The sequence below is a fragment of the Gouania willdenowi genome, chromosome 4, assembly GCF_900634775.1.
Source record: "Gouania willdenowi chromosome 4, fGouWil2.1, whole genome shotgun sequence".
NCBI lineage: Eukaryota > Metazoa > Chordata > Actinopteri > Blenniiformes > Gobiesocidae > Gouania > Gouania willdenowi.
Window position 1 is genome coordinate 25,566,716 of NC_041047.1, and position 25,812 is coordinate 25,592,527.

General features: G+C 36.4%; 2 protein-coding genes across 6 annotated transcripts in view; both read left to right on the forward strand.

The window, feature by feature from the left end:
• Window positions 1-869, forward strand: part of LOC114462486 (interleukin-12 receptor subunit beta-2-like) — a 30,738-nt gene extending 29,869 nt beyond the window's left edge. For all 3 annotated transcript variants that reach the window (XM_028445363.1, XM_028445364.1, XM_028445365.1), the window contains one exon: window positions 61-869. In XM_028445363.1, coding sequence (XP_028301164.1) covers window positions 61-615 — 555 coding nt within the window. In that variant the 3' untranslated portion in view covers window positions 616-869. The remainder of the gene's footprint in view (window positions 1-60) is intronic.
• Window positions 870-2,556: 1,687 nt separating this feature from the next.
• Window positions 2,557-24,783, forward strand: il12rb2 (interleukin 12 receptor, beta 2a). 3 transcript variants are annotated; one of them, XM_028444607.1, is made up of 16 exons: window positions 2,557-2,962; window positions 3,323-3,437; window positions 4,337-4,600; window positions 6,093-6,216; window positions 6,301-6,455; window positions 7,902-8,044; window positions 10,131-10,275; window positions 11,624-11,697; window positions 13,260-13,458; window positions 13,623-13,799; window positions 15,042-15,143; window positions 15,220-15,366; window positions 19,588-19,719; window positions 21,014-21,107; window positions 22,589-22,676; window positions 24,053-24,783. In XM_028444607.1, exons 2-16 carry the CDS (start codon window positions 3,383-3,385, stop codon window positions 24,485-24,487), a joined length of 2,334 nt encoding a protein of 777 aa, XP_028300408.1. In that variant the 5' UTR covers window positions 2,557-2,962; window positions 3,323-3,382; the 3' UTR covers window positions 24,488-24,783. The 3 variants fall into 3 exon arrangements, with proteins under 3 accessions (XP_028300408.1, XP_028300410.1, XP_028300407.1); XM_028444609.1 differs by having other exon boundaries at window positions 3,332-3,437; XM_028444606.1 differs by having other exon boundaries at window positions 3,332-3,437; window positions 4,342-4,600.
• The last annotated feature ends 1,029 nt before the right edge of the window (window positions 24,784-25,812 follow it).

Below are 25,812 nucleotides of genomic sequence, written 5' to 3' on the forward strand. Positions count from 1 at the left end.
AAAAACTTTACACTCTGAAACTAACTCCCATCTGCATCTTCATTTCTGTTTTCTCTATAGCTTGAAAGTGAACCCTTGTACACATCCATCCAGTATGACCCTCCGTTGTCTCCCATCACGGTCATCTCCCAGGATGAGAGCGATCAAGTGTACCCTATGATCCAAATCGATGTCTCCCAAACTGAATCTGGTGGTCCGACAGCAGGGGAGCCGTCTGTAGGGTCAGACACCTGGCCACCGTTTGACAGCCAGCAGAACCATTGCAGCTATAAACCACAGAATGCTACTTTAGCTCATCAAGAAGGACTAAAGAACTCTTCTACAAATGCTGATGGATTAATAGGACAGTCTAACATCGTTGAGGATTTCATTGATTTTCCTGCTGGCCTGAGCTGTGACTTTCATAGAGAACCTGTTTGTGCTGAAGGATCTAAAGAAAATGTGTTAGGGGACAGAGTTATACAGGAGAGGAGACTATTTGAAGAGGAGGAGGAAAGTGCTTTAAATACTGTTGAAACAAGGACTACCAACACTATGGAAACTCTGGATGTGAGTGGGATCGCCTTGAATGGTGGATATTTCCCTCAAGTGACATTTCCTGTGAGCAAACACTGACCATTGAAAAAGAAATAAGACTTTTAAAGACCTTTCAAAGACGACGGGAGCACCACTTTCACTTTAACTTTCTTTTAAAGAAAGTAAATCTGTCTGATCTTTATTTACCGTCAGTGTTCTGAAACTGTGTTATGTAGTTATAGAAATCAAATATTAATCGCCTGCATTTAACCAGTATACCTGTTGATGTCGTAGGTCTTTCATGGAAATACATATCAATATATAATCTATCTAAATAAATGTCTATGTAGAAAGCATATTGAAGATTTTATTGTGGCAAAATTATGATAATGTGGATTCTTCATATAATCACTTTCCCACGTTTCTTTGAATCTTCTGTTTTTCTCATCCTGTGCCTTACACTGACTGTTTTGCTCTTGCCTGCTGATAAAGCCTGAAACCACAAGAACTTTGATCTTGAGGTCGAAGCGCCCTTGAAAGCTGGGAAGCTGGCGTTTTCACTTCATAAGATGTTTCACAGCCTCAAACCAATTAAGAAATTCCATGAAACTGCCCCATCCAAGTTTCACCAGAGGTAACACCCAAATCCATCCTTACCTTTCGGAACCTGGCACAGGCTTAAACTCTGAGCCCTGCCTTCACTCTTTAAAACTGTCTCTTTAAAAACTGATGTTAGACTCTCTGCGGACACACACTCCTGCAGACAGCATAACTGGCATGTGGTCTCTGTAAATGACCTGTGTCTTTGCCCCCCCCCCCCCCCAAATAAATAACTTCTAAGACGACAGAAACTCTGTTTCAACTACTTTATTGCAAAGGCAGCACGAGAAAATTCCATGACAATGTCAATAAAGTCATACGCAGCCAATCTGAAATCCATCTAACGCCTTATGAATGGTTGGTGGTTTTAAGGAGGTGCACTAACTTTTACTCTTTTCTATATAATGAGCTTACAGCTTACACTGTATTGGTACTCTTATGGATATTTGTGGTATCATTAACAAAATAACATGCATCTATTTGATTAAACTGATTAAACTAAACATGTATGTATTTTCATGTTTGGGGAATTCCTGCAGTAGTTTACCTCTATATATTAGGCCTAAAAAAAACTGAAATGTACCACAGATATGGATAGATGAATTAATATTATTCACAAACTAAGAGATGAGTGCAACTGATACTCATTAGTTTCTGCTGGCAACTTAATCTAACAAAAGTCAGTCATTTTTGTGAAGATTAAATCGGGGCTTTCGCCTTTAATTGGCCATGCAATGTTATTACATACATGGAATTTGTCCTCTGCATTTAACCCATCCCTGAGGAGCAGTGGGCAGCAATTTTGCGGCACCTGGGGAGCTGTTTTGGGGTTAAGGGACTTGCTCAACATCCCACAGTGACGGCCCAGGTGAGGCTTACAAACCCAGCGTCCTTAACCACTAAGCTGTTTATGCGTTCCTTGACTATGTGTAAAATCTGACTGGATTTGTCTCCCGCAGTGTGTTTGATTTTCAAGCATCCTATTTGAACATTTGAGTAAATGTGAAGGCCTGTCTATCTTGAAATAAGAACATAATCAGAATTAACAGATAATGAAGATATATTCATGAAATAAAATGCAGGGATGATAATAGCAGATCACAGTTTTTTAAAGGTTAGTCAGATTAAGGACGTCATTTCTACGCTGATGATGTTCACTTGACATCTATTATTAGCTGTGACATCTAGTGGTTCTATTCTTAGCAATGAAATGTAAGAAAGTGTATCATTTTTCCAAAACACACTGATGCGAGAGTCTCATGGGGCTTTACCTGCTGCAGCCTTCAGCTCATTGTTGGAACAGTAATACTAACTGAGCTCCTCGCCCTTCTTTTCTATTGCATGCAGCCCTTGCAGTTAAAGCCTGTTTCCTGAATTTTCTCACTTCCTGATCGCGACAATTTGAGGGGGTCTTTTGTTCACTGAATGAGAATTCTCTTTACCATGAATTATTCATGCTTTCGTAGCTGCATGTAATACGATATACAGCAGCTCTACAGTGATAGATGTCACTCAAGAAGAGAGCATTTCTGCACCCTAAATAATAAGGTAAATTAATCTTGTTGTAAAAATCAACAGAGCTAATTTAATTTCAGTTATGACGTAAAAGGAGTTGTCGCTACATTTCAAAGAAACTCAGTGATAATGGAAAGGAATGTGTCGTCACTTGAACAAACTGCTATTGTTGAGTGAGTGGTCTCTGGAGAGGAAACGTGGCTTCACTGCTGAGGTGGTGTTGGACAAGTTTAACAGATCACACCAGAGACGGCTCAGAGTAAAGATGTGTCAGCTCACACATCAGACGGAACTTTATAGGATGACATAATGAAACATTGATGATACTCGGGTGAGTTTTATTGCTGTTTTTTTTTTTGTTGTTGTTGTTTTTCCAATTTCTACGAGCCATAAAGATAATTACTCATTTGAATTTTTTTGACCAAGTGTGGTGATTTCATCAACCATTTGATCTAATGACTCATTTGATAGGTTTGGGAAAAAATAGGCTACATTTTTGCGTGTTTATTTATGTATTTATTTATATAGTTAATTTACCCTGTTTCATTAAATTCTGAGAAATAATTCTTAAAGCTCTTCACTGCTCCACAGATTTAAATATTGTACAGTAAAATATATCCAAACTTTCAAAATAAACTGTTATTGTTTGTTTGTTGTTTGTTTGTTTGTTTGTTTGTTTGTTTGTTTTAAGGTAAATTAGTAGCTCCTGTTTACCATGTAATAGTGCGGCCACTGTAGACCCACAGGCAATATGTCATGGTGTTTCTTCTGCGTTTTTCTTCTGCTGGCCGTGCAGGTGTTCTCAGGTAAGATGACAGTGAACTCAAACCTTCATTCCTCTGTAGTGTGCTGTTTGTTTAATTATGCATCATTTGCAAGGCTTGAAGCTTTGATTACAGGGGTTACGTGCACAGAGATAAAAAAAAAACAAAACAAAAAACAGCCCATATACATAGTCTTAAGTCGATGAACCTGCTTTTATTCTGAAAAGCATTGTAGATATTCAGAACATTTTATTCAGATTGATGCGGTTTAATAAAACACATTTATGTCAGACAACGTATAATTGTTTGTTTGCAGGACTGTCTCCATCAGTATCTCCAAAACAATAGAGCCGTATAAGACCTACTTTCACAGTACTGTAGTGTATGTGTTTGAATTAAAACAGATTTGAGCCATCCCTATTTTTGAATACAGTTTAAAGACAGTTTAGTGCAAGATCAATAATGAATAAATGAATAAAGTTGAATGAAAGGGTATCAAAGGTATGAAACGATAGTACACTACAGCATTGACAATATTATTTAAATTCAGTGACGTATACACTAGATGTTAAAAGCATCACACGAAGCAGAATACATTAGAAAAATTAACAATCTAGAAATTGTCATTTGAGGATGCGCTTGAGTTGGGGAGAAAATGGCTTTGAGAAAAACATGGTTAAACACTTGAAGTGTCTTCGCTGATGCAACATTATGTGCAAAGTTGAACTGGAAAGCAGAACAACATTAGAAGCTCTCTAAGTTAGTTTTTAAATGATCATGGATTTTTCATTTAATTTTAGCTTCTTTAAATGACTTAAAATGTATCATCCTCCAGTATATTTTTTGTTATAAGGCAGATGTTGAGTTGGATGTTTTTATGTCTGACTCCACATGGAACTTTTGGCAACAGTTTCTAATGTCAGGCTTTATTTTTTTGTTAGGGAAGAAATCCTGTGTCATCTGGTCCAGTGGTGGCGATGTGGTTGAGCGTGGCCACAGTTTTCAGGTTTTCTGCACTTTCAAAGACAAATGTAGGATATTAATGGAAGACCACCCTCTGACTCAGCAGCGGACAAAAAAAAACAAATTTAACGAAACAACCTATTACTTTGATGTGATAAATCTAACCAATTCCAGAACTTACAGCTGTCAGTGTGAGAACTTTCCTGATCTGGATTCCTGTGGGATTGACATCTCCACAGGATGTGAGTATTAACCTGATATGTGTGTGCTTTCACTGATCACTTCCTTTGGTCAAACCTTCCCAATAACAAGACTTGCTAAAACCTCACATAGAACTGTTAGCCATCAGCTTTTATATCTTACACTATGATCCAAACAGCATTTTTTATAAACGCAAAACTTAAAGAGTTTCTCACATTTTTCCATATTCTGCATTTGTCATTCTAGCTCACAACGCAATGTCGCCTCTTTATGAATTATATGCATATGTTTGTTCCAACAGTTGGAGCTGAACAGAGCAAACCTGCATGCGCAATCTATAGTAGTTACTTGAGAGCATTGATTCATTTATTTCCAGATCAAAAGACAATTTCAAACCCATTTGGCTTTTCTTATGAAGCGTACCTCCACCAGATCATTTTTCCACCCAGTAGGCAAAAATCAAAGATGCATTAAAAGACAAAGAAAAATAAATGTGATAACTGCTTGTTTATTGTGGCATTGCACAATTTTAGATTGAGATTTTAAATTTTACATTTTGCCGTCATTGAAGCTAAGACCAAGATCAACTAAAATGAACCAAATTAAACCTGTGAAATAGCAGGGAAATGTGCAAATACTTACTACAGTAAAGGTGTAAAATGAGTATTGTCCCTTCATTGCTGTGGAAATGCTTCTATGCTTTAACTTCAGTGACAACCTAAAAGAGAAACAGCCACTCAACCACTTCCAACCACCGAACATCTGTGAAATTGCATTTTTTTTTTTACTTTTATTGGCCTCACTAATTGGCAAAACTAAGTTATTATAGATTATAACATTGAATTTTCATTGTGGCATAACAATCTTGCTTTATGGCAAATAATAAAACAATAAGTGGCTATAAAGCATAAACAGAAGTTTATTTTTTTATTTATTACCAGATATTGAAAAGCTAAATTAAAACATCTTGGTTGACATAAAGCTTTATATGTGATTGTTTTTTAGATTTCATATTTCAAATTGTTATACTGATGGACTGGTGATCAAATGAGAAAAGAGCTGAGTATCAATAAAATAATACATTTATTTTAAACACAAGTATTTTTTATATATTGTTTAAATACAGACAAAATGATGCACATTCATTCAGTAAATGATCGTTTAATACTATGTTTGGACACAAGGTGTTCTCTTTACATCACCAAACCTTACATAAGTTGAATTCTGAGAAAGACAAAGTGTCAGCACTTACGCTTCAGTGATAAGTTTCCAATTCAGACTAAAGTCCTTGTTCCCATTTCAAAAGAAAACAGTTTCTCTACCAAAACTGCAACTTAAAACCAGTCATTCATCAAACAGCCAAACCAGGAAACCTGGCACTCTGCATTTGAGTCACTATCTATCATCTTTATTTACACCATGTTTTGTTTCTGATATAATGACTTGAATGATATTGATACATTAGCTTCACCGAAATTAATAGATTAATTTGTGCATTCAGGATCTGTTTTTTTCTCTTCTATTTGTCTAAAGACCCACCAGACCACCCCACAAATATATCGTGCATCTACAAAATCCTAAAGAATGACAATGGAGTTGTTGTGTGTACATGGGACAGAGGACGTCACACTTACCTCAGGGACACTTCAATGTTGTGGTGAGACACTAAGTCATTCTCTCAGGACTGTGTAACATATAAATAATAAACATATAAACAGATGTTGAGCTGTTTGTGTTTTAGGGTAAAAACTGATTCTGGGAAAGTCTACAGTGAATCACCAGCAGCCAGTTTAACCATTCCCAGATCTGTGCAGTTCATCTCTGTTTGGGTTCAAACCCAAAATCAGCTGGGGAGGATAAATTCATCCATCGTCAACTATACACTCAGTGACATTGGTAAGACTCTTAATTAAAAAAAAGCATCTGGCTTAATTTCCAAGCATTGATAATTATAAATCTGTCCCATCTTTGCATTAAAAGATTTTTTGCACCGTAATCTTAAATTTTGTGATAGTACACTGTACTTATTTGCTAGATGACTCAATATTTAAAGACCGCTGGCACTTGTTTTACACTGTTTTAGTTGAATTCCAGCAGTCGTTGAACTCTGAGTGAGTTTCAAACATTTTTTCTCCTTAAGTGCAGGCAGTCTACAACCTGCTATTTTCATTCTAGTGAACCTGCAGCAGTTCTTCTTCATTCCCTAGAATTTCTTTAGAAAAATATCTAAAAAAAAATATGACTTTATGATTAGTTTATTATTTTTCACTCAACAAAAGTATCAGGTTATAAGTGAAGTGGTGACCTAATGGTTAGGGAAGTGGACCTGTTACCTGAGGCTTTGCTGGTTCACTTCCCACGGTGGGTCAAGGCCCTTACCTAACTGTTCTTTGGTGCTGCAGAAAGAAAGCGGAGAAGATGTTATCAGGTTAGAAAGCAGCGTTATTTTACTTTTGCGTTATACTGATAAGTGAAAACTTTAAGTTGACTTGCCTTCATTTTAATTTGGACTAATGCAAAACATTGATTTGTCAATTAAAGGTGCAGTCCGCAACTCTCAGATCCCTCTATCCCCCTCCCTCCCCGCTGCTCTCTTGCCCTGACTCCAAAGTCCCTCCCTCAGAGGCGCTAACAAGCTAACGTTAGCCAGACAGCAACATCACAGTAATATAACATGCTCTGTTAAAAGCATAGTACTACAGTGCTTCTCTCTCTCAATGTGCACTAACCTCAGCAGCAGCAGCAACAACACAGTCACTTATAGCAGCTCCCACGGAGGCTGCTGCGTGCACACAAACAACAACATGCACCACATAGTTCTAGTGTAACAATTATAAATCAATCATAATGTAAATCAAGCAGCAGTAATTACCTTTCAAGCAGAAAAGTCACTAATTCCATCTTCTACTCCTCTAGACCATACACTGTAAAACTGAGCAACAGCTGTCAGACAGTCCATCAAACAAAATCCTGGCTCTGATTGGTTCTTTTTGCTCGGTCGTGGTGCATTCTGGTAAAGGCTGCAGGAGCAGTAGGGGGGACTCAATGAGTCTGTTTTTTTCACACAAACTACTAGTTTGATGTAAAGCTGTCCTTACATACTAACAGCTTTAGCAAATATGACAAAAAGTCACTTTTATAAGAGTTGCAGACTGCACCTTTAAATCAATTGTGTTGGTCAAATGTATTAAATTAATTTCAAATAACTTTAGTGATTTAAGAATTACCAAATGAAACAATTCAAAACCTAGGTCCATTTATTTTTTGTTTTCAGTGTATGATAGTTGAACAAAGCCTCTGTTTTGAGTTCCTCTGCTGTTTGTTGTGACTGTGCTCATGCAGTGAGGCCGTCCACTCCCTCTGTCAGTCAGCACCAATGCTTTTCCACCATGTGCATCATCCAACTGGAGCTGCCAGTGACAGCAGCAAACCTGGAGATCCAATACAGAGATGAATCAGACACATGGACAACTTTTACAGACACGGTAAGAGAACACAACTACATGTAGGGACTTTTCATTCACTTTAGAAAGAAATCATACCCAGCATGCACTCTGCTGATTCATTACTAAAGGCAGAAATGACTGAGTGCCGTTGAGTGAAAACACAATGACACACAAGTCTCACAAACAAGCTGTAATTTGACCTTTCATCCTCTAACAGGTGTTTTCAGTGCATTCATATGGGGCGCCGATTGTAAAGTTGCAAATGCTAAAATAAACAGCAACTTTTTGCAACATTTAGTCACAAGCCACGTTTAAAAACATGGGTGAATTTTTTTTTTATGTTACTTTTGACCATATTTACAGCAATATTTGTGAAATTTGTGATATTTTTTTTTTGTCAATGTTAAATCTAAATAGTACATTTAAATCTAAATGGCACATTTAAATCTAAATGGTACATTTCAATCTAAATTGTAAATCTAAATGTAAATGTTAAATCTAAATGTAAATGTTAAATCTAAATGTAAATGTTAAATCTAAATCTAAATGTTAAACCTGAATCTAAATGTTGAATCTAAATTTCACAGGTGAAACTAATTCACCAGAAATACTAACATAAAAGCCCATTCTGGTGAATTTGCATATTAGCTGAATTTTTAGTTTCACTCGTTTTTATTTACATTTAACATTTAAGATTTAGATTCAACATGTATATTTAACAAATAGATTTAATATTTAACCTTTAGATTTGGATCTAACATTTAGCACTTAGACTTAGATTTAACATGTATATTTAACAAATAGATTTAATATTTAACCTTTAGATTTGGATCTAACATTTAGCACTTAGACTTAGATTTAACATGTATATTTAACATTTAGATTTAGATTTAACATGTATATTTAACATTTACATTTAGATTTAAGATGTATATTTAACATTTACATTTAGATTTAACATGTATATTTAACATTTACATTTGGGTGTAACATTTATATTTTACATTGACATATTTTTACGAGAGAAAAAATCACAGTATTGCTGTATATCTAGTCAAAGGTTTTTTAAACTTGGTGTGTTGCTAAATGTTGCAAAAAAGTTGCTGTTGAATTTAGCATGAGCAACTTCATGATCGGCGACCCATACATTCAGACTCAAAACTACAAGTTGACTTGGATAAATGACTTTAAACTAAAGGCATAGCATTTGGCAGAGATCTGAAGTTTCACACAGTGAAGTGAAAACACACCAAACAGCTTAAAAACATCACCTTAACTCACATTAGTGAATAGTGGAGTAATGCTAACAGATGGATGGAAACATGATAACGTCACCAACACAAACTCAGTATAGTTTTTGGCCTCCAGGCAGAAGTGTAAACAGTACAGATATATCCTACTCAAGTAGAAGTACTGTTGCTTGATTGAAATTGTACTCAAGTACAAGTAAGTCATAGATAAAATACTCAAGTACAAGTAAAAAGTAGCTCAATTAAATAGTACTCAAAGTAAAAGTTACTAGTTACTTCTACCCCATGTTTATTTTTGGTAATAAATCTTGCCATGGTTCTCATACAGTAAACATCTCATGTAGAAAAAGGAAGAGACCAAATCTTGCACAACTGGAACTTATTTTTTTTTCCACAAAGGCATCTGTATAAAATAAATGGTTTGTCAAAATGTACAATTCTTTTTTAAATAAAAAATAACACCAATGAATTCAATTCAAAATTTAAAAAAAAATCTCAAGCTGTAAGTATAGATACATGTATGAACTGAGAAAATAACCTCCATTCAATGCTGTTTTGGTGGCATGCATTACATTTAATCTGATTGGTCGGCTATGATGTGATGCATTTGATTGTTGTCTGGTTATTTCATTTTTTGTAGGTTCACAATGTCCATTGATCATTGAAAAACAAAAAACAATAATTTGCTGAGTAATGGTTGGGTGTAGAAATGTAACAAATTACTTTACTTCTTTTAAAAGGTACTTAAGTACAAGTGAAGTTACCCATTTTGAAATATGCTGAAAAAAGTACAAGTATACCCATAAAAGCAACTAATGTACAGTAATATGAGTACTTGTAATTAGTTACTTAGTAAGATTCACCTCTGCCTACAGGTTGTCCAGAGTAGCTCCTTGGTAACCAGCTCCATCAGTCATCTGCAGCCCTACAGGTTTTATGACTTCAGGGTCAGATATAAGTTCAGCACAGGCCTGTGGAGCCATTGGAGCAACACAGTTTCCAACTGGACCCAAGAGGAGGGTAAGCTGTACAACCCCATTGCCCTCTGAACACCATCCTGAACTGGAAAACTGTTCAGTGTTTCTCACAGTTGAAATGCTAATGTTTAAAGATGTTTACAGTTAGAGTTCAGGGAAATGTTGATGTGAATGCAAATGACGATGATGATTTGAGTTCTCACAGCAGGAAGTACAAAGAAGAAGTTAAATGCAGATGAAACAAAGCGATATCTTGATCATTTGCATTTCTATCAAACATTTTCACTTACACGCGTGTGTGTGTATCCATCCCTTAAACCAGGCATGTCAAACTCCATTTATTTCAGGGGCCAAATACAGACCAGTTTGACCATAAGTGGGCCACAGATTTTTTGTGGGGAAAAATTAACATTAACATTAATTGGTTTGCACTTCATTGTATAAATTATATATAAATGTTAAGGTATATTAGTATATCAGTCCCTGCAGGATCTTCACTTCAATTTCTCTGATTTGGTGAATTTGGGGAAATTTTGTGGAATAATTTGGGGAAAATTTGCCACGTTTTGGAAAAGTTGAGAGTGGTTTGAGGTTCAAAATGACTGCCCTCATGTGATAAACTGAGCTCTGCAAATATTGTGGATTTTAATTACATTTTTGTATTTGGAGGAGCTGTGATATCTACAATTGAATTAAATGGCAATTTACAAAATGTTTAATGTTTTTTTTATTGTTTTTTACCTTCACGAGCGGGCTGAATTTGATGCTCTTAAGGGCCAGATTTGGCCCCCGGGCCTTGAGTTTGACACATGTGATGCATTGTACTGTCATCTGTGTTGGTGGGGACTTAGAACTACAAAACTTCCCTTGTGGTTTCCTGCCTTCATTTGCATTTTCACCTTTTGGCTCATCGTCGTAACATTCATACCTGTTCAGCAGTAGCAACATTCAGAATGTACATTTCAGACGACATGTACATTTTTGTGTGCTTAATATCATTGAGTCAGGGGAGTGAAGGGTAAGTGTTGAGTTTAGGTGTGGAAAACCTGAGTTTAACACCTGTTTGTGCATATGATGTAAAAAAGAAGTGTTCAATTCACTGTCATTGTTTGTTTTTTGTTTATTTTTGTGTCGTGAGAGGGCTTTCAGTTAATATTGCATTAATATTAGCCACTCGTTGCTATACCTAAATATAGCAACTAAATATTTTGGCACATTAACTTTCACATACTGATAATTTAACTGATTTTTACAAACTAATGTGAAATACTGAGGTTATATTTCTTTGCAACAAGACGGGCACACATTGACTGAAGTGGGAAATGAATAGAAATAGCCTACAAAGTGAGTACTTTTATACTCCTGTGTTGTTTTCTGTTTAATTCTTTCAGTTCCTGCCAAAGAACTGGATGTGTGGTTCACCCAAACTGACTCTGACATTAAGTCTCTGAGGATCTACTGGAAGGTGGGTTTCATAACCTGATTTTAAACCTCATATAATCTATATAATAAACTAAAGGCTTTACATCCTTGTTAAGGGTGTGTGTGTGTGTGGTGTGTACAGTGGTATTTTCTTATATAAGTTCCTCAACACGGAGAGTAAAGGTCAGCCTTTACATTATGTGTCCTTTAAGTGCATGCTGAATAGTGTTTCTGTGGTGTGTGTGTGTGCGTGTGTGTGTGTGTGCGTGTGTGTGTGTGTGTGCGTGTGTGTGTGTGTGTGTGTGTGTGTGTGTGTGTGTGTGTGTGTGTGTGTGTGTGTGGTACAGTAACCACAGTATAGTCTTCTCATATCTGTGCATCAACACACGTAAAGGTCATCCTCTGACCACACGCACACACACACACACACACACACACACGGCTGCAGATGCCACAGTTTCAGTTCACACAGAAAGCAGGACCTGAGCAGACACAAAGTGTGTCCATCTTCAAGTCATGCTGAACCCTATAAAGGATATGCAATTCTCCGTCTCAATAAAATGTCCCAACTCTCTACAGCACATGTGGAACCCATTGGGCAGGTGTAACAATGGCAGAAAAAACAGGAATCACTGTGTAAATGATATTTACAAATTCAATAAAACTCCACAATATTTGCAGGGCTCACAGTTTTCCTGTGATTTTTTCACACAACTATAGTAGTGGTTTTTGTGGAAATAACTCCTACAATTTCCCACAAATTTCCTCTACCTCCTGTCACAAAATCATGGATTTTTTTTTATGATATTTACAAATTATCAAACAAAACAGAACAGAACAGCAGGGTATTATAATTACAAAGATTCCCATTCGCACTTGGGTTTTATAGATTGTCCATTTCGTCCATTTCTGATGTAGTGACTGATTATTTCTTCCCATTGTGGCAAAGTTAAAGTGAGACTCTTCAGCCAGTTTATTGTAATGGGTTTTTTTTGCTGGCCATCAACATAACTTTGTAGAGGTCCATTTCCTCGGATCGTATTGCAGAGTATGATAGTAGTCCAAGGTTCATAAATTGAGGGACATTGGGAATCCCATAGGGCGACCGTGGCTCAGGTGGTAGAGGGTCGTCTTCTGATCGAGAGGTTGGGGGGTTCGATCCCAGTACCTGACTATGTGTCGAAGTGTCCTTGGGCAAGACACTGAACCCTAAGTGGTCGACTAGCGCCTTGCATGGCAGTCCTGTCCCACTGGTGTGTGAATGTGAGAGTGATTGGGTGAATGAGCTGATATGTAAAGCGCTTTGAGACTGCTTCAGTGTGGTGATAAAGTGCTATATAATATCAAGTCCATTTAGTCCATTTACCATAGCCAAAAGTGAAGTGAAGATTTTGCAGGGTAATTTTTTGTTTGGGTATTGTACACACCATATATACTGTATTTATCAAATATACTTGGAAGTGTAAACTAGCACATTAAGGTCAAAATGTTTCTTTGAGCTAAAAATAATAATTTGACACCCCTGTCCTATATTAACAGTATTTCATCTGAGTTTCCCTATTTGATTTCACCCTGGATTCACTTGGGATTTCTCTTGTTTTTCAGGAAGCAGACACATCCATCTCCAGAGGGAAGATCATCCAGTATGAGATCATGGTCACCCCAGACCCGACCATCACTAGAATCAGTGCAGAGCAGAGAAACTATTCCGTCCCAGTCTGTGCTGAGTGTGAGGTGACAGTTTGGGCTCGTAACTCCAAAGGCAGATCGCCTCCTGCCAAGATAAACAACCGCCCCTCTAAAGGTAAGGAGTGGGTAAACTTAAGACTTGGAATAGATAATTAAAAATCATATTTTTAGATTATAGTTCTAATAAAAAAGGGAATACATGGGAGGGATAGGTGAGGCTAAATTTAGGCTCTGCAGTGAGAGAACATGCATTAATACATCAAATCTCCTTCCTTAAAGGCAAACCCCCACAAGATGTGCAAGTATCAAACACCAGTGTCTCCATCTCCTGGAAAAGACCTCACAGTGCACTGCATCTTACTGCCTATGTGTTGGAGTGGTACCCCAAGGGCCTCAAGCTGGCTCAGCTCCGATGGCTCAGACTTGGCATAGATGACACCCGTTCTGTCCTTTCAGGTGAGAACACAAAGTAAATGGAGAATAAAACACATGAAGCTGTATGACCAGAGCTTCTCGTCTTTGATTTTCTCTCTCAAATAATGTCACCCAGTGTTGATTTTATCAAAGTGTCTATATGTACGGTTGCCGTATGGACAACCCCCGGTACAAGTACGTAGCGTCTTAGTGTTACGGTTAGGTTATAACCCAATATTGCAACAATTTTTAGGGCTAGGTTTAGGGTTAGGTTTAGTCTTAGTCACGAGACCTAAACTGGCCACTGACTGAGCTATCACGTGACCTAAACTGGCCTAATAAGGGCGCTGCGCACGGATAGAATGGCGGTATTTTGAAACGCAACCGTACGTATAGCCACTGCCTAAATTTATCATCAAAAATATTGATCATAGCTTTCATAGACTACATTTTTTAAAAATAACTATAGTTGATTGAATGATAACACACATTTTAAATAAACTAACTTTGTAAATAAGTAGAATGAAACAGTATTTAGTGCCACCTGAATGGATTTATTTCTATAGTATTTATGATTTCGGGTCCTCTCCCTCCTGATGTGGGACCAAGTCTGAGCTTTATATTTTCAGTTCATGTTCCAAACAAGATCAGTTCCATCATCATTATTATGATTATAATTTTTTATTTAAAAATAAATAATACGAAGCCCCAAATTTGTAATGCTTTCTTAGTTCATTTTCCACTTTCTCTCTTTCAAGCACCTACTGTAGTTCCACTGTGTACCCCTATAGTGATACACGTACCCCCATTTGAGAAACATTGAACTGGACTATGATGACTAATTAAAAAAAAAACAAAAAAAACAAAAACACTTGGATCAAAGCTATATCAATATATTGTTATTATTGTTAACTAATGAAAACTAAACCAACAAAATCCAATCAGAACTGATGTGACCATGTGATCTTATGCATTGATCACATCAAATATGTCTGTGTGTATTTACAATCATTAATATCATTCTGTATCAGGTTAATCAATGTCAATTGAAACTTTAAGAAAAAAAAATGCAATAACTCTTATACTTTATATTTCAACTATATCTGTAACAGATTTAGTTGACTAAAATCTTCATGTAATTTACTTGACTAAAACTGAAATAGTCCCAATGACTACATTTGGACTAAAACTGAATTTAATTTTAGTCAAAAGACTATGTCTAAATAAGATTAAAAAAAATCTGCTTTTAAAGTAAACACTCGTGTCCCCATCTTTGTAATGCAGGCATCAAACCGTTTGAGTGCTATGACGGGGCAGTGTTTGCCGTCTATAGTGACGGCACCGTGAGTGGGCAGAGGTTTACAGATGTTGCCACGTCAGAGTCAGGTAAACACTACAGGAATGTTCTCACTTCAGCTAATCATTGCCATTTGTTAAACCCAGCATTGCTGCTTTGTTTCAGTTCCATCAGCTGCTCCACAGGTTCAGGAAAATGTGATCGGGAACAAATTGAGTATCAGTTGGACAGAAATCCCCAGGAGTCAGCGAGGGGGTTGTATCACCAAGTACACCATCTATGTAGAGGATGAAAGTGAACGACAAACCTTCTGTAAATACTCATTTTATCTGATTTTATTTTATTTTGTTTTAGGCATTGAGTTGTAAATAGGATACACTGGCCACTTCATTAGGGTCACCTTATTATTATGGCGTTAAACCTACATTCATCTTCAGAGGTAACTCAATTCCTGGCAAAGGTTTACAAAGGTTGTGGAAATGGTTCGATGATATTTTTTTTTATTTTGACATCTGGGGACTGAATGTTATTACATTATGCCACCATACTTTCACCATCAGCCTGATTCACTTTTCTTGTAAAGGGTGTTTCTGTTACTTTCGTTTTTGTTGCTGCCAAACTTTCGAATTATTCAATTCATTCTCTTCTGACACAGACAGACAAGATTCAGACCTATCATTTAGACTAACAGCCAAACCACATCTAAAACATGAAATTAAAAAAATAATCTGATGCTTAGTTTGCTCTTCAGAAGCTCATTTTGACCAACTTACATGCCTAATTATGATGTATTATCTTTGTAAGAGTTTTTATTTATTGACAAAATTTCAAAAATGTTGTTAATGTCAGATAATCTTTAAAAAAATCCCCAGGCGCCGCAAAATGGCTGCCCACTGCTCCTCAGGGATGGGTTAAATGCAGAGGACAAATTCCATTAATGTAGTAACATTACATGGCCAATTAAAGGCGAAAGCCCCGATTTAATCTTAATCTAGAAATTGAGACATACCAAAGGTTATTCGAAGGACTTTCCCCCCGAAAGTCCTTAGATTAACCTTCGGTATGTCTCATTCTGGAATAAGCCTTTTTTATATTGTGTGGGCTCTATGATAAATGTGTAAAGGTGAAAACTAACTATTGGAACCCCAGTTTAAGTTTGTGCATCATATTTGCACTCGTATTGCAGGTATTGTGATAATCTTATCTCAGAAATTTTTTTTTCAAAAAATTTTAATTTTTATACCTTACTATAGCCTTACCTCTGATTTTGGATGTTAGTCAATATTTTTTTGCATTTTTAACTTTTTTTCTCATTTTTCATGCCTTACTGCATTTTTACCCCAGTTTAAGTGTGCTCATCATCTTTGCACTAGTTTTTAGGGTCTTGTGATAGCCTTATCTCAAAACTTTTTTTTCAAATTCTTTTACATTTTTTTTGCCTTACCTCTGATTTTGGTTGGTTTTTTTTTTCTCATTTTCAAATTTTTTTCTCATTTTTCATGCCTTACTGCATTTTCACCCCAGTTTAAGTGTGCTCATCATATTTGCACTGGTATTGCAGGTCTTGTGATAGCCTTATCTCAGAATTTTGTTTTCCAAAAAAATTAAATTTTTATACCTTTTATAGCCTTACCTCTGATTTTGGATGTTAGTCAATTTTTTCACATTTTCACCTTTTTTTCTCTCATTTCTCATGCCTTGCTGCCTTTTCATCCCAGTTTAAGTGTGCTCATCATATTTGCACAAGTTTTTAGGGTCTTGTGATAGCCTTATCTCAGAATTTTTTTTTCAAAAAATTATACATTTTTATGCCTTACTATAGCCTTACCTCTGATTTTGCATGTTAGTCAATTTTTTCGCATTTTCAACTTTTTTTCTTATTTTTCTTGCCTTACTGCCTTTTCATCCCAGTATAAGTGTGCACCTCTTATTTGCACTAGTTTTTAGCGTCTTATCTCAGAATTAATTTTTTTTTTTTACGATATCTAGCCTTACCTCTGATATTTTAGGTGTTTGTCATTTTTTTCTCATTTCTCATGCCTTGCTGCCTTTTCACCCCAGTTTAAGTGTGTGCATCATTTTTGCACTAGTTTTGCAGGTCTTGTGATAGCCTTATCTCAGAATTTTTTTTTCCAAAAAATTTAAATTTTTATACCTTTTATAGCCTTACCTCTGATGTTGGATGTTAGTCAATTTTTTTCGCATTTTCAACTTTTTTTTCTCATTTTTCTTGCCTTACTGCCTTTTCATCCCAGTATAAGTGTGCACCTCTTATTTGCACTAGTTTTTAGGGTCTTATCTCAGAATTTTTTTTTTTTTTACTATATATAGCCTTTCCTCTGATTTTGGGTGTTTGTTACTTTTTTCTCATTTCTCATGCCTTGCTGCCTTTTCACCCCAGTTTAAGTGTGTGCGTCATATTTGAACTAGTTTTGCAGGTCTTGTGATAGCCTTATCTCAGAATTTTTTTTTCCAAAAAATTTAAATTTTTATACCTTACTATAGCCTTACCTCTGATTTTGGATGTTAGTCAATTTCTTTGTATTTCCAACTTTTTTTTCTCATTTTTCATGCCTTACTGCATTTTTACCCCAGTTTAAGTGTGCTCATCATATTTGCACTAGTATTGCAGGTCTTGTGATAGCCTTATCTCAGAATTTTGTTTTCCAAAAAATTAAAATTTTTATACCTTTTATAGCCTTACCTCTGATGTTGGATGTTAGTCAATTTTTTCGCATTTTCAACTTTTTTTTCTTATTTTTCTTGCCTTACTGCCTTTTCATCCCAGTATAAGTGTGCACCTCTTATTTGCACTAGTTTTTAGCGTCTTATCTCAGAATTAATTTTTTTTTTTTTACGATATATAGCTTTACCTCTGATTTTGGGTGTTTGTCAATTTTTTCACATTTTCAACTTTTTTTCTCTCATTTCTCATGCCTTGCTGCCTTTTCATCCCAGTTTAAGTGTGCTCATCATATTTGCACAAGTTTTTAGGGTCTTGTGATAGCCTTATCTCAGAATTTCTTTTTCAAAAAATTATACATTTTTATGCCTTACTATAGCCTTACCTCTGATTTTGCATGTTAGTCAATTTTTTTCGCATTTTCAACTTTTTTTTCTCATTTTTCTTGCCTTACTGCCTTTTCATCCCAGTATAAGTGTGCACCTCTTATTTGCACTAGTTTTTAGGGTCTTATCTCAGAATTTTTTTTTTTTTTACTATATATAGCCTTTCCTCTGATTTTGGGTGTTTGTTACTTTTTTCTCATTTCTCATGCCTTGCTGCCTTTTCACCCCAGTTTAAGTGTGTGCGTCATATTTGAACTAGTTTTGCAGGTCTTGTGATAGCCTTATCTCAGAATTTTTTTTTCCAAAAAATTTAAATTTTTATACCTTACTATAGCCTTACCTCTGATTTTGGATGTTAGTCAATTTCTTTGTATTTCCAACTTTTTTTTCTCATTTTTCATGCCTTACTGCATTTTTACCCCAGTTTAAGTGTGCTCATCATATTTGCACTAGTATTGCAGGTCTTGTGATAGCCTTATCTCAGAATTTTGTTTTCCAAAAAATTAAAATTTTTATACCTTTTATAGCCTTACCTCTGATGTTGGATGTTAGTCAATTTTTTCGCATTTTCAACTTTTTTTTCTTATTTTTCTTGCCTTACTGCCTTTTCATCCCAGTATAAGTGTGCACCTCTTATTTGCACTAGTTTTTAGCGTCTTATCTCAGAATTAATTTTTTTTTTTTTACGATATATAGCTTTACCTCTGATTTTGGGTGTTTGTCAATTTTTTCACATTTTCAACTTTTTTTCTCTCATTTCTCATGCCTTGCTGCCTTTTCATCCCAGTTTAAGTGTGCTCATCATATTTGCACAAGTTTTTAGGGTCTTGTGATAGCCTTATCTCAGAATTTCTTTTTCAAAAAATTATACATTTTTATGCCTTACTATAGCCTTACCTCTGATTTTGCATGTTTGTCAATTTTTTTGCATTTTCAACTTTTTTTTCTCATTTTTCTTGCCTTACTGCCTTTTCATCCCAGTATAAGTGTGCACCTCTTATTTGTACTAGTTTTTAGGGTCTTATCTCAGAATTCTTTTTTTTTTTTTTTTACTATATATAGTCTTACCTCTGATTTGAGGTGTTTGTCACTTTTTTCTCATGCCTTGCTGCCTTTTCACCCCAGTTTAAGTTTGTGCATCATATTTGCACTAGTATTGCACTAGTTTTTAATGTCATCTCTTTCCATTGGATAGGGGAATAAAGTCGCCATTTGCTCATTATACAGAGATTAAATCAATCATTTTAATGCCTAATGTTAATGAGAAGAATTTTTGGTTTAGATGGAAATGGAGTACTTAAATGAAACATAATGGTAACATACCACAGCATTTGTTCAAGTGAGACATGTGGCCCACTAACAGTTTCGGATGATCCCTTATTTTGACGGGAAGACTGAAAAAGTGCTGCTGTTGAATGTTTGAATGCATCCAACCTTTGTTGTTTGTATTGTTCTTACTTCCAGACCCTGTAGCATCAACACAAAGGCTGTACACAATGGCTGATGTGTCTTCAGGAGTCTACAGAATGTGGATGAGTGCTTCCACTGCCAAAGGAGAAGGTCCTTTAAGCCAGAAGGTCAAGCTCTACATAAAACGTAAGCAGCTTCAGCGTAACGTGGAACGTAACATGTCCCCATAAATGACCAAAGATAGTTTGAACAGTTGAACAGTCAAATCACTCTACAGTAGAACATTAACATAAAAACAAATGTGAGCTTGTGATACAAGCAACAATAGATAACTCTCTGTTACACAGCAGTTTAAAAGCTACTAAAGCTCACCCAAGAACTGAGTGACTGCCCTCTGGGTTGAAACATGGCTATTAGAATAGAATTTAGCTATTGGCTGAGAATGGTGGTTTGTGATGTTTTGGTGGCTTCTTACGTCATGAACAGTACTGTTGGCCCCGCCCCTTTTAAAAGAACTCACCCCTGCCTACTCTGCAATCTGTGGCAGAGTAGGCAGGGGGAGAAGGGGTTCCTGTGGCCCGTGCCCATAAGATTTCTATCCCTACCTAGCCCATCTAGATCCCTCCACCTAACCCAAAAAATACCAACATAGCTCCAAAGGTATCATAATTTAGCGAGCAATACTTATTGACAGTCTTCATGACACCTTATTAATGCTCGTGACAGATAATGACAGTGTAATATCAGCCTTTATGTATAAAACTTAAAGTTAAGTGTTCTCGATTGTTCTTTGGAGTATTCATATCATAGACTGGGGCGTGTCATAATTGCTCCAGGAGCCCCCGCTCATACTCAAGGCATTTTTTTTATTTTTCTGCACAAACGTGTCAGAATTAGAATCAGCTTTATTTGTCATTTCACACGTTACAGAGCAACAGAGCAACAAAATTTCATTTCAGTTTCATCCCGTCCAAGGAAAACATGAAAAAACAATCACATATATAACACTTATAATGTGGGGAGACAAGAGCGGTAGAACTATGGGGAGCCACAAGAGCGGCGCCCTGTATTTAGACAAAAAAAAGGCATAACAACAGAAGGATAGGTGAGGGGGGAAAAAGCTGGTTTTAAACTGAATTCCCTATTGTGGAGGTGTTGGGGGCAGGGGCGAGGTGGAGTAGGGGAGAGGATTCCAGCCGCTGGGGGGGCACGGGCATGCAGCCTCTTTAAGGTCCACGGTGTATTCCATCTGAAAGTTCTGAGTTCTGAGAGCTCGGCCCCCTCCATTGATGACTAGCGGATTCCAATAATGCTTCCATCATAATCCGAATTTGCGATAAATGAAAATACCAGTTCCAATCAGCAGAAGTCCTGTTATCAGCCAAAACCTCACCATCGAGAGCTACAATGTCTGCAGTGTTTTATTTGTGATGCCAAATGTCCACAGCATAATATTACGTCTGAGTTTTTCTCCCTGCAGAAGAGACTTCAATCTTCACTCTTTCGGTGTTTGTGGTCTTCACTATCGGTGCGGTACTGGTGTGTTTGTGGCAAAATTCAGCTGTGAAGCACAGGTACGTTAGCAACGCTACTCCAACAGTGAAAGCAGGTTAGCATCGCCACCTCAACTATGGTTCCATTTCTGAGACAGGATTTGCATGTTCTCTAAGTTTTGTTACTCCATCAAACTTCCTTGTTTAGTCCAGAATACTTTCACCAAACTGACCTGATGAATACCTGTGTGCATGATTGAGTCTCAGGTGCAACAAAAACTAATTTCCAACTGATCCAATAATTATTGTTGAACTTTTATGACAGACAACCAATAAAGGACAAAAGGACTTTAAAACAAATAATATTTTGTGCCAAACTTTTTGCCATCAAAAAAGTGACTTTAAAAGCCAAGTAGCAAAGTATTGTTTTTACTTTTCATTTCTGATCAATACCAAAAGGTCCATATGTTTATATATTAAATGTGACCATTACAATTAATGCGTCAGTTAACAACAAGTGCCCCCTTCAAAACATTCTATTTTTTTTTTACTCATATTTTGTTCACAAACTAATGAATAGCTACTGTCTGTGTCTATCAAAGTGCAATGACATGCAGCTGTTTCTTTGTAAAGATGAGAACTGCAATGAATGCAGTTGATTTTTATTTAGTTTTAGTCGTAGTCTTTTGACGAAAATGCAATTCAGTTTTAGTCCAAATTTTGTCATCAGAACTATTTCAGTTATAGTGCAGTATTAGTCAATTTAATTAAATTAAGATTTGTTACAGATGTAGTTGGCTAAAATATACAGCATAAGAGTTTATTCTATTTTTTTTCTTAAGATTAATTTAACATTTATTAACTTGATGTGGTTTGTAAATAATGTGATCAATGATAAGACCACATGAGTTTTGATTGGATTTTGTCCCATGTGACTAAATTATAGTTTAGTTTTTAATAGTTAACAAAAATATCAATATATTTTGATGTAGCTTTTGTCAACGTGCATTTACAACAACAACAAAAAAAAATTTTTTAAAAAATGCCATAGTCTTGTTGACAAAAACGACACTGAATGAATGAAGTTTTTGAGACTGAAAAATGTCTGAAAAATGACTCAGGGTTTTTTAAGTCTGTACAGCTGGCTGTTTCATATTTCATCCTAATTCAATCATTTTTAGAGTATTTTAGAACGGACAAGAACATCTTTCCTCCTTTGGAAATCTTTGTGCTATAGAGATATTAAGGAACGCCTTATCAGTGATAGATCCGTGGGTTTTGCTCAGCTAAACTAAAAATGAGTAAATTTGCCATGATCAACCACTGAGCTACTGGACTGGTCATTTTGGCACATCCTTGGCTTGATTACATGAAAACATGTAACAGTTCACACATTTTTTTCAATAAACCTGAACAATATGGGTTTTTTGTCTAATGTCAGACATGTTTTATCAGTAGCTGACATCTGTCTACATGCATTGGTTATTATTCTGAGTTTGGTTGCTTGTAATTTTGATGAACATATTTGTGTTTGTATTTGCATTTTCTTGCATTCCCGTCAGATTCTGTAAGGTTTTCCACTTCTTCATGCCCGATCCTGTGCCCGATCCTGCAAATAGCAAGTGGGCCAAAGGGTACAACCAAGACAAGGTAATCATGTACTTAATAACAAAAGTTAAAAAATAATAGTTCAAATAAGTCAAATTTGGATTCAGAATTTTGAACACTATGAAATTTAAGGTTAAAAGCAGGGTTGGGGTCAATTACATTTTTCAATTACAATTACGTCTTCAATTATCTATGATCAACTACAACTCAATTATGATTGCAGTGGCCTGCATTTTTTCCCCAATTACAATTAAAATTGAAATTATTATATTTCCCCTGAAAGTCATTTACAATCACGTTCTCAATTACTAAAGTTTAAATTAAATTAATCACAATTACTGAGCCTTTAATAAATAACCCTAAAAAATGTGACCTTCCTCTTGTGTTAGCTTAATGTTAGCATCTCTTATGATAACTGCTCAGATTTGACCCATGTCTTAAATCAGCTGTAAAATACACTAAAAAAATCATTTATCATCTCATTTGTTTCTCATCTCTTGGTTCCTTTGTTAGGCTTCCTTATCAATGAAAATATTGGTATTAATGTTCTTAGTCTGGGCGTCTGGGCCTTTTTTTCTGTCAGTATACACTTAGATTTCAATTATTTTTTTAGATATTAAAATGGTCTCAACAGAAAAAAAAAATCCCAGATTTTTCCAGTCTTATCTCTGAAATGTGGGTGTTTTTCCACATTTTTTCATGCCTTACTGGATCTTCACCCCAATTTAAGTGTGTTCATCATATTTGCACTAGTTTTTAGGATCTATGATAGTCTTATCTAAAAAAAAAATAGAATCCAAATATTTTTCCATTTTTCCATTGACAGTTTTTATATAATTTCCATGCCAACTACAATTACAATGTCAGTTATCTAAACTCAATTGTGATTGCAACGGCAACAGATTTTTTAAATTATAATTACAGTGATAGTTACATCATAATTGTAAATAATTATCAATTACGCAATTACAGTTATACTTGACCCCAACCCTGGTTAAAAGCAGATTAAAATATTGTTTGATCACATTCATCAGGATTATTATTTTAACTATTTATCCAGAAGGAATTTACAATAAATTATGTTTTTTTTATTTATTTTTTTTTATTCTGTGTCTGTGCATGTGCAAAAATGTATACAATGCATGCAATGAATTTGATGAGACCCCATTTTAGATTTCAGAAGCTAATAGAGATCTTAATGAAATGAAAAGCATTTGGATGTAAGGATACTTTTGCAAACCAGTTTATTTAAGCATTTACTTGGTCTTTGGTTAATGATTTGTTCTTTGTTATTTTTCTGATCACATGGTTACTTTTCATCATGCAGTTGCAGGCTAATCTCTATTTTGTACATAGATGTGACACAATCAATTACTTCTTGCGTGAAAAAGTTGAGACCATGTTTGGTGTCTGCACAGGGTAAGATGAACCTCCAGCTACAGCTGAGTAACTACAGTGTGGGCATGGAGGAGGATCCTGTCCTCGTGGACGTGGAGGAGCTGCACGAGCACAACGGCGTCACCTATGCACACACAATCTCATCCCAACTGTCTCCTCAGAGCCCAGAGCTGTGCCCCCTCTACCCTCTGACCACATATATCAAGACCTTCTCCCAGGACTCAGACAGCTCCGAGCACACGCAGGCCTCCATGGACACCACCACTACTGTGGACTACATCACAGCACACGGCTCAGCCAGCTCAGACGAGGAGTACAAGGTGGAGGAAGAAGACTGTGCAGACATGCATTTCTTTCCCAGTCTCAACATTTTTGCAGAGCCACTGGAGAGCAGAGGAAGTTTGACTCTGGATGCCGTCAGAATCGACTGCACTAACGTCTTTGAGCACATTTAGGACTCCTCTGCAACATGGGACTCTACTTTAGAGAAATAAGCAGATGTGAATCAGTGAGTGCATGTGGGTTTAGTATTGTTGTCCTTAGCCTCACTGTGCAACTACATCCACTTTAAATCACTTGTATCAAGCTCAAGGCCCGGGGGCCAAATCCAGCCCAATGGAGCATCCATTTCGGCTTACAGGAGAAAATAAAAATGACAGAGAAAATAAGAATCATAGTGTGAATCAGTGACGTGCCGTGAGCACTAGGGTTGGGTAGGCAGGGCGTTGCAAATCGAGACCACTAATGTCAACACCAATGACGACTTCATATGTTTCGGCTGGCAAGTGTTAATCTAACAAAATCAAGATCGTAAAACACCATTAAAGAAACAAACACAATTATTTAATATAGCCTCCATCCCAACAAGATATATCTCATGACACGGCAGCGCATCCGTTGTTTGTGTTGGAAACACGGAGAAAATGGCAACAACAACAACTCAGAACAGCCTCAGTGAGGCGCATCCACAGTCATTCCTTCCTTTTGTTCCATTCAGTGTGGAAAGTACAAACAATGTTCTGACCTTTCCTTTGCTGAAGCTCTGGTAGCTCAGGTGTTGGTCTCCCATCTTTTAAAAGCTGTCGTTTTTCCACAAAAGAAAGTTTCTTTATCATCTCTAGCGCTGTCATCCTGCCTGTAGTGTTATCCCGCCCACTAGCTAGAGAACGTAGCAGCATGCACTGTGAACGTATGTATAGCATTTAGCATAGCACGGTTACGTCCAAAGGCAGCGTAGCAATCTTCCTTTTTACGTAAATGGTTTTCATATTAGGGAACTGACTGCGCATGCGCAAACACATGTAAACTAAACACATGCTATGGGAATAGAGGCAGAGCAGCAATGAGCTTTTGGGAGAGGGTGTGGCCTCCTCCTGCCTTACAGCGGAGTGAGACTGTGCAGCGTCTCTGCCGTACCAGGAAATAGCGATGTTTAGTCATTTGGGCTATGAAACGCACAAAATGCTGACACTTTCAAACTTATAGGTACTGTAGGCTATCGGAAATTATATTATAATTAAAACAATCAAAATCACCCTTGGAGGCATTGTCTACCCTGCCTACCCTGACTGCACGTCACAGGTGTGAATGAAACTCAACAATATTTGCAGGGGCTCACAGTTTCCCAGTGATTTTTAATGTTAAACTTTTCAATCCTTCAATTTTCCTGTAATTATTCCATACCAAAGTGTATTTTCAAGCATTACATCCATTGATACACTAAATTTTCTGTTGAACACAGTGCAGGGAATTATCCAAACTTTGAGAATGAAGACTGGAA